Consider the following 10,000-nt stretch of genomic DNA (forward strand, 5'->3'; position numbering starts at 1 on the left):
CAGACAAGTGCTTCCCCAGTATAACATACAGAGACAAGTGCTTCCCCAGTATCTCATGAGGGGACTAGCACATCCCTAATATCTCATGCAGACACAAGTTCATCCCCAGTATCTCATGAGGGGACTAGCACATCCCTAATATCTCATGCAGACACAAGTTCATCCCCAGTATCTCATGAGGGGACTAGCACATCCCTAATATCTCATGCAGAGACAAGGTCATCCCCAGTATCTCATGAGGAGACTAGCACATCCCTAATATCTCATGCAGACACAAGTTCATCCTCAGTATCTCATGAGGAGACTAGCACATCCCTAATATCTCATGCAGAGACAAGGTCATCCCCAGTATCTCATGAGGAGACTAGCACATCCCTAATATCTCATGCAGAGACAAGTTCATCCCCAGTATCTCATGAGGGGACTAGCACATCCCTAATATCTCATGCAGACACAAGTTCATCCCCAGTATCTCATGAGGAGACTAGCACATCCCTAATATCTCATGCAGACACAAGTTCATCCTCAGTATCTCATGCAGGGACGGCATCAAACGGTATGGTTCTTCATGTCTGACACTTATTCTCATTGTCTCATGAACCTACAAGGTGGAAAGAGTAGGTTTCTGATCTCAGTAAAAACACGAAGGAACAGCATAGTTTTGTTCTATGTGTCAGACGGGCGCAACAGCCGAGTGGTTAAAGCGTTGGACTGTCAATCTGAGGGTCCCAGGTTCGAATCACGGTGACGGCGCCTGGTGGGGGTAAAGGGTGGAGATTTTTCCGATCTCCCAGGTCAACATATGTGCAGACCTGCTAGTGCCTGAACCCCCTTCGTGTGTATATGCAAGCAGAAGATCAAATACGCACGTTAAAGGTCCCTGTAATCCATGTCAGCGTTCGGTGGGTTATGGAAACAAGAACATACCCAGCATGCACACCCCCGAAAACGGAGTACGGCTGCCTACATGGCGGGGTAAAAACGGTGTGCATACGAGTGAACGCAGAAGAAGAAGAAAAAGAGCCTCAGCTGTAGCTAAACACTTTAATCTTTGACTCCACTGCTTTTGAATAATTCTCTTTTTCCCCCCCTCTCTACTACTACTGTCAACTATTTTGAAATTATATTCAGTCGAAAGGGACACAATACAAAGCTCACTGTACCAAGTAATTTGTGAGTTGAAGACCCGTTAGAAAACAGGAATTCGGTCTCCAACCCGCCTTCTGGTCAGAGCTGAACAAACTAGGAACACTTGAACAGACGGAGTGTGTGAAAGAAAGCACACACACACACACGTCACTCTAACAGTTTTATCACTGTCTACGCACCATATGCCCGCCTGACCTTTGAAACAATAAAAAAAACGGGTGAGATAGGAGTGACCTACATATACTGTGAAAGACCATCCACTACTTTCCTGTTCCCAGGCTCTGCTGGTGTTCTTTCAGCCGATCATCCCCCCAACCCCCCCCCCCCCCACACACCCCACACACACACGTTAAAAGAAAAAGGGAACAGAAAAAAAAAATAGAAAGGCGACTAGGACGGGGGGCTGGTGGAGTAAGAAATGCTAAGCTCCTTTTGAATACTTTCAAGTTATCTCTTTCAATGCTGCAGCTTCGAAGTTCGGCACATCCTGTCTGATGTACGTGAGTTAAAGTAGCATAATGGCACAGCCTCGCGATCGGTTTTATGCGCTTCATAGCCTGCGATCTGGAACTAGCATTATTCCCCCCACCCCCCTCTTCAGACAGTTGAATAATTGTATTGTGTTGAATTGTACTGTAGTGTATTTGTGCTATATTGTATTGTACTGTATTGTGCTACTTTTCTTCACAACAGGTTTCTCTGTGTCAAATTCGGACTGCTCTTCCCAGGGACGGCGCATCGCGACAAAGCAACGCCACCCATATAATATAATATATATATATATATATATATATATATATATAGTGTGTGTGTGTGTGTATGTGTGTGTGTGTGTGTGTGTGTGTGTGTGTGTGTGTGTGTAATGTCTGCAAATGGATTTTTCTTCACAGCCGGGGACAAGCCTTTTGTTGCCGTGCCGAGCTTCATTTCAGTGCGCTACGTGCATTCTCCCGTGCACGGGACCTTGGTTTACCCCATCTCATCCGAAAGACAAGCACCCAGACCACCACTCAAGGGGTGTTATTGATATCACGGTCCGCACACAGGACTCCAGCCCGTTGGCGCTCACTTCCCGGTCAGGCGCATTCCCACTAAGCCACCGTTTCGCATGGACCATAGAAATGCCTGTGTCTAACAATGTCGATCTCCAGTAAGTCAAAAGTAAAAAGGAAGTTTTCAAAAAATCGATCGCTTTCAATGGTTGTGCGCGGACGTCTGTACTTGCCCAGGGTTTGAAGCAACGTGTTTGTGTAGACTGGTCGCGGGAAACTGCATGTTTTGTTGTTCTCCTCGTCGGATACGTTTATTTGACGTTGGTTTGTTTTTGTTTCGTCGTCGTTGTTGTCATTGTTGTTCTTGTTGTCGTTTCATTGGTGGTAACACCACAGTTCTAGCAGTATTGACGTTTTTTTGTTTTGTTTCGTCGTTGTCGTCGCTGTTGTTGTTCTTGTCGTTTCATTGGGAACAACACAGTTCTGGTAGTATTGATTCTCTCCTGTGGAAATGAAAAAAAAAAAAATTCCCATGTATCTACACTACAGCAAAGAAATTAATAAACTATGCCTTTTTCCCCCCTTTTTTTTTCGAAGTCTTCTCGATCGTAATTTATTCCTTACTTGTTTGTCTACAGTTTTCTCCTTTCGCCTTTGATTATTTCAATCTGTCTGTCCCCTTTTCCTCTGGAACTCCTTCGTGATGTGTTTGAGTCTGGCGATAATCACGATACATCCTATCTCTCTTTCTCTCTCTGGGGGGTGGGGGGTGGGGGTGGGGGGTAAGTTTGTGTGAGTGAGAGAAAGAGAGAGAGAGAGAGAGAGAGAGAGTGTGTGTGTGTGTGTGTGTGTGTATGTGAGGGAGGTGTCTGTGTGTGTCTATGTATGTGTCTCTGAAAATACTCCCCATGCCTTGAGTGTCGTAAGCTGCATTCTACATTCGCTGCTTATGTCACGCTAACTAGCATATGATTCGATTTCACTAACCATAGCACGATCGTATCACTCAGGCAACCGCGCGCGCGCACACACACACACACACACACACACACACGCACACACACACACACACACGCATATACACGCACACACGCACGCACACACACATACACACACACGCGCGCACGCACGCACGCACGCATACACACACTCAAGCAAGTACACGAGCTGTAGACACATGCAAAAAAATAATAATAATAATAATGGCAAATGGGTGAAGAAGAAAAGAGAAAGTGGGAGACAGAGAATGGTGGGAGAGAAAGAAGTAAAGATAGTGAATAATATATTGAGATAGAGAGAGGAAACCCGTTCCGCTGAGAGACAGAGAGGGAGAGAGAGAGAAGAGAGAGAGAGAAGAGAGAGAGAGTGAATGAGTGAGTGAGAGAGAGAGAGAGAGGGCGGGGGCAGACAGACAGACTGAGAGAGTGAGAGATAGAGATGGGGAGAATGTGTGTGTGTGTGTGTGTGTGTGTGTGTGTGTGTGTGTGTGTGTCTGTGTGTGTGTGTGTGTGTGTGTGTGTGTGTGTGTGTGTGTGTGTGTGTGTGTGTGTGTGTGATAGAGAGAGAGACAGAGAGAGGGAGAGAGGGCGACAAGACAGACAAGATAGACACAGAGAGACAGATATAGCAATTCTAAGCTGCAAGCACAGAAACGATGCCCATAGAAACAAAGCGTCTCCTCTCTCGAGTTAGAAGCTTCTCAGACGGCCGCAATAGCCGAGTGGTTAAAGCGTTGGACTTTCAATCTGAGGGTCCCGGGTTCGAATCACGGTGACGGCGCCTGGTGGGTAAAGGGTGGAGATTTTTCCGATCTCCCAGGTCAACATATGTGCAGACCTGCTAGTGCCTGAACCCCCTTCGTGTGTATATGCAAGCAGAAGATCAAATACGTACGTTAAAGATCCTGTAATCCATGTCAGCGTTCGGTGGGTTATGGAAACAAGAACATACCGAGCATGCACAACCCCGAAAGCGGAGTATGGCTGCCTACATGGCGGGGTAAAAACGGTCATACACGTAAAAGCCCACTCGCGCATATACGAGTGAACGTGGGAGTTGCAGCCCACGAACACAGAAGAAGAAGAAGAAGAAACTTCTCATCCTCCATGACGGCGTATCATGACCTGATTTTCAACTTCCAGGGAATAGATATACAACATCAACGCAGCCATAGGTCTATTGTGATGCGACATCTTCCATTTTTGACTCACTTGTGTAAACAAAGTGAGTCTATGTTTTAACCCGGTGTTCGGTTGTCTGTGTGTGTGTGTGTGTGTGTGTGTGTGTGTGTGTGTGTGTGTGTGTGTGTGTGTGTGTGCGTGTGTGTGTGTCTGTGTGTGTGTGTGTGTCCATGGTAAACTTTAACATTGACATTTTCTCTGCAAATACTTTGTCAGTTGACACCAAATTAGGCATAAAAATAGGAAAGATTCAGTTCTTTCCAGTCATCTTGTTTAAAACAATACTGCACCTCTGGGATGGGCACAAAAAAAATATAAAAAAAGATGCCAAATTATATGCAAACTGCATTTACTGTTATATTTATATTTTTGTATTCTCTAAACTTGGCACTTTGACCTCTTATTCTGACACAACAACAAGAGGAGTCATTATTATAATTTTTTTTGTTCAAACAGGAACTTCTTTTGCTAAGCATGGAATTTTTATTTATTTTGCAAACGTTTTGGTGCAGAGAGTAAAGAAGGGAAATTACTCTGTAATTAATGCTAGGGGACTTAATTTATCACAAGTGAGTCTTGAAGGCCTTGCCTCTCTTGTTTTTTGTTATTATTAACTTCAAGCACAACAAATGGCCTTCTTTACTTGAGAGGATTCAAATGAACTAAGTTGCTGTCTGAAATACTGAACCATCCGCCACCGTTTATTATCATCATATCAACTTGTTGCAAACTCGTTTTCACGATGACAGATGATCGGTTATTGGTTTCAAGGAGTCGTCAGAGCGTGCGGACTGATTATATTATAAATATTATTCTATAAATGTACTGAAAAATAAAGCAGATGCCTGATCTTTTGCATAAAACCAATGGACTGATCAGTCTCTCCATACGAACGGCGAAAGAGACGACTTTAACAGCGTTTCTCCCCAGTTAATACCATCAAAATATTACAAGCGGAAGGCTCTTACACTGAAGAGGTGAATGTTGACAAAGAATACTACAATTCGGACGACGGAAGCTAAAGGTTGGATCATTGAGACACCCACTGGACATCCGAGGGGTCTGTGTAGAGGAGAAGAGAGGACTGGCCGTACTGAGTGAGTTAAGAGCCTACCAAAGGTCTGTGTAAGAAAAGAAAAAAACAGAACGGAAGAGCTTTGCTGTCCTTTTGTTCAAAATGAATGGTTGTCAATGGAAAAAGACCAGCGGGAGACAATACACAGAAAGAAAGAATGCCCAATCTCATTATTCCATTTGACGGTATCGCACGATCGCCGCCTCTGTAAGCGCATGTTGTGAGTTTTCTTACAGAATCTAGAACCCACGAGCACAAGGCACAGTGAATAAATGAATTTCTGTGTTGCATTCATGCGAAATACATGATCACTTGTAAAAAATTAACCTTCCTGTACTTACTCCTTCCCTCTCAATCCCCAAATTCAAGCTTGATTCGCTCTACAACTCAGACTCATTTTCGCTCACTAAATGAAAAATACTCACATGTCTATGCTGCTTGTGAAAAAAGAATTGTACCAGTTAGCAACCACTGAACGATTTCATTGTTGATTTTTCTCTCCCTAACTGCTGTCCAGTCTTTGCACAGTCATTTTAATGGCGAAGTAAAGGTTGTCTAATGGCACCTGTCTCTTCCGTTTTTCCCATGCTCTATATTTTTCTCTCTCTCTCTTACGCATGATTTCCCCTACAGTTATGGGCCTTGGAAAATTGAAGAAAACATTTCGGATTCGCATTCTCTTTCTCTCTGTCGTCCGTACCCTGCCTCTCTTCTTTCTTCCTCCCGTCAACTTTCCGTCAGTGCTTGTATGCTTGCCTGTCTCGGTCTGTCTGTTTGTCTCCCAACAACTTCACATCTCCTGTGTCGATCCTTTTCCAGAGTCAATCTTGTCATACGGTGTGCCCACAGCTAAATCATGGTTCTGCAAAAGCTGCGGAGTTAGAAAAAGCCATTGAAGGTTTTACACGACTGAATGGCACAAATTAGATTCTGGTTGAGTTTCACATCTTTGTGCTTGTGCCTTGTGCTTTTAGTTTATTTCTTTATACACAGCACCTCTGGCGTTCTACAGGCAAGTTGTGCCACTGGAAGAGCTCGATCAAAGTTTTTCTGCAGGCTTGAATTTGGAATGGAGCCGAGCTTCTTGTCAGCTACGTTAAGTTCATGTCAAGGACAGCGGGTTGGTATTGAGCAAAGGGCGCTTTTCACTGGCCCATGCTAGTATTTGTCGAAAAAATGTTGCAGTTAGTTGAAAAATTTCGAAAAAACGGAGCGCACCATAAACGCCAAACTCACTTGAAACAGTTCCGAGATATGTTTTGGTCAACAATCAGACAGACAAAGCAGAAAATGCCGTTTTGAGAACGTGTTTCCACTGGAAACGACAACTAAAAATTACAATGCGACATGAACTTTGTCCCTTTCTTCCATTGCAAGGTATTGTTCGTTTGCGTCTGTCAACTCGGCTATGTTTCCTTACAGCGTTTAGAAAGCACAAGCATAAGCTCAATGAATACATTATAATTATGTAATTTTTACTCCAATTTCTAATATTTCTTACTCAGTGACAACTTTGAGAAGCCACTGGATATGATCCTGTCTAACACAAACTATACAAGTAATGTTAGATACCATGTTCGATCAGTGTTTACCATTGTTGTTTTCCTTTTTGGGGGGGGAGGGCGGTAGGAGGGGGGGGGGGGGTCCCTTTCATTTCCCCTCCGTTGTTAACCCCACCCCACCCCACCCCACCCCAGCCCAGCCCAGCCCACTTCTACTTTTGCTGAGTTCTGTTCACAGGACGAAAACGTTCCAATTCCTCAACTGCACTTGAGTTTCTTCACTTCTCATTTCCAACACTTCCATCTGGACACTGAATGACTGATGGTTTCATTTCGTAAAGGCTGAACATGCACAAGCATCATTCCCGGTAATCTATTTTGCGGTGACTACTCCACACCAAAAAAACCCCCAAAATACAACATTCTCATAGACAGAATGCGCATCCACAAAGAATTAAATCCAAACGCGATTCCTGTGTGAGCAGATCAAGTTTCTGATGAACTTAGGTCAAATTGTGTGCACACCAGCTTGTGCAGGCTGTTCTTTGATTTAGTGCAGTGCTCATCAGACTAGTTAGCGCTAACTGAATCTCTCTGTTAGAGGCTCATTTGACTTTTAACTCACTCAGTACGGCCAGTCCTCTCTTCTCCTCTACACAGACCAGTTGGATGTCCAGTGGGTGTCTGAATGACCCAACCTTTAGCTTCCGTCGTCAGAACTGTGGTATTCTTTGTCAACATTCACCTCTTCAGTATAAGAGCCTTCTGCTTGCAATATTTTGATGATGGTAATTGGGATGAAACGCTGTTAACGTCTTCTCTTTCGCCGATCGTATGGAGAGAGTTAAAACAAGAAAGTGCTGATTGTTTGTAGGAAGCTAATTAAACTTGTTTCTTGTGTGGCACAAGAAGAGAACTACTGCACCGAAAAACACACACAAAAACACATACACACACAAGCACATGCACAGCTATATATTTCCGATGTGCAATAAATTCCCTCCCATTTATTAGTGACCTACTTGTTGCTTACGTGGGAGCGCAATCTCCAGATGGCAGTTAGGCGTCATTAGCATGTCTGATTAACATTTCACAGAGCGAGACAGCTGCCGCTTGCTGTTGCCACATGTTCTGACCTCCCTGGAGGAACTCGACTTCTTCTTCTTTCCGTTACACGACCAACATCGACTTGCCGACGACTCTGTCGTGGTTCATGCATGCTGGGTATTTTCGTGTCTCCATAACCCACCGAACACTGACATGGGTTACAGGATCTTTAACGTGCGTATTTGATCTTCTGCGTGCGTATACACACGAAGGGGGTTCAGGCACTAGCAGGTCTGCACATATGTTGACCTGGAAGATCGGAAAAATCTCCACCCTTTACCCACCAGGCGCCGTTACTGTGATTCGAACCCGGGACCCTCAAATTGAAAGTCCAACGCTTAAACCACTTGGCTATTGCGCCCGACTTGTAGGGCGCTAATTAGAGACATTACCTTAAAGTCTTTCTCTTTGCCATTAATCTATCACATTTCCTCCAGAGCATAATTTTGATCGGTGTTCTATTGTTTTTTTGGAAACAGAATATCCCAGGCACGCGATCGCGTCTGATTCGATATATTTTTCGTTGAAATCTAAAAAGAAAAAAAAGTGAAACCACAACACGGAGCGAGTGGGCGAGCGAGAGAGAGAGAGTGTGTGAGAGGGTGGGGTGGGGGGCAAGACGGGGGTAATAGGAGGGAGGGGTGGGGGCGAGGAAGATAAGGGAGAAACTAAGGAAGCGGGGAAGACAAGAGGATTACATATTTGCGTTCAATACATACTGGGAAAAGCAAAAAAAACAAGTTGGAAGGAATATTCAAATCGGAGGTTCACAGCAAAACGCATCAATCTTTAAGTGCAACAACCTGCCAAAACTCTCTCTCTCTCTCTCTCTCTCTCTCTCCTCTCACGGTCAGGAACGACAGGGTGAAATCAATGGTGCTGAAAACCATGTGAAAGAGCTGTCGGATGAGGGCCAGGCATCCAGTTTCACAGTGAAATACCATGGCACAGCAGGCTGAAATTCTGTTAACGCTCTTTTTTTTTTCCCCCGCATTTCACATTAGCGGTGGAAAAATTCGATAATGATGATCGATTTAAATAGACATGCACGGACACAAGCGCAGGGACGCACCCACACACACACACACACACACACACACACACACACACACCGCACGCGCGCACGCACGGATACACACGCAATCACGCTTGCACGCATCTTTTTTTTTTTCCTGACAAAAAGCTTTCAGGCTTAACATGCGGTTGCGCGAAATCCCCTGACGTGGTTTGTTGGGAAGGAAGTTTTTAGGTCACTCAGCAATCAGCCGGTCGTTCAGTCTGTCGGTCAGTTAGTAAGTCCGTGGTTAGTAGTATTGAAAAGCTCATCACATCAAAAAAATAAGGTGGGAAGAGTCAGAAGTGAGAGAGAGAGACAGACAAGGTAGGAAGGAGAGAGAGAGAGAGAGAACGAAACGAAACGAAACGATTTTTTATTTAACGAGGGTAGTGGAGTAAGCACAGCTGCTTTTTTTACATCCAGAACTCAAGGGCAAAGAAGAAATGGGGGAAAAGAGAGAGAGAGAGAGAGAGAGAGAGAGAGAGAGAGAGAAGACAGAGGGTTGGAATGGGATAAAGAAAAAGTGAAAAAAAAAAGTTTAGGAGAGAGATGGACGGAAAGAGAAAGAAAGACCGAGGAGAACAACCAATTCGTTGTTTGAGAACTGCACATGTAAAACGACGTTGGCATTCCAAGCACACACACACACACACACACACACAGACACACACACACGCACACACACACACACACACACACACACACACACACACACACATTCGCCGAACTTACCCAGCAAACTGCACCTGTGTTGCACCTTCTTCCGGAGACATATAACTGGCTTTTCCATTCATCTGCATAGTATCTGTGGACAACCCTGCAGCCCCTCCACGCGCGCCTCTCGCACTGCCAGAGAAACCTCTCTGGAGAGCTCAGTGTACTCAACCCTCTCTCTGCAGCACTGTTATATCGTGATCACGAGTCGTAAAAACAGAAAC

General features: G+C 44.6%; 1 protein-coding gene across 1 annotated transcript in view; it reads right to left on the reverse strand.

The window, feature by feature from the left end:
- The window catches only part of LOC143287466 (neprilysin-1-like), a 165,828-nt gene that overhangs the window by 149,111 nt on the left and 6,717 nt on the right, over positions 1-10,000 (reverse strand). The window contains exon 2 of the mRNA XM_076595468.1: positions 9,795-10,000. This exon is cut by the window's right edge and continues 952 nt beyond it. Within this exon, the coding sequence (XP_076451583.1) occupies positions 9,795-9,862 (68 nt within the window). The 5' untranslated portion in view covers positions 9,863-10,000. The remainder of the gene's footprint in view (positions 1-9,794) is intronic.

This window comes from Babylonia areolata, chromosome 11 (assembly GCF_041734735.1).
Source record: "Babylonia areolata isolate BAREFJ2019XMU chromosome 11, ASM4173473v1, whole genome shotgun sequence".
Lineage (NCBI taxonomy): Eukaryota > Metazoa > Mollusca > Gastropoda > Neogastropoda > Buccinidae > Babylonia > Babylonia areolata.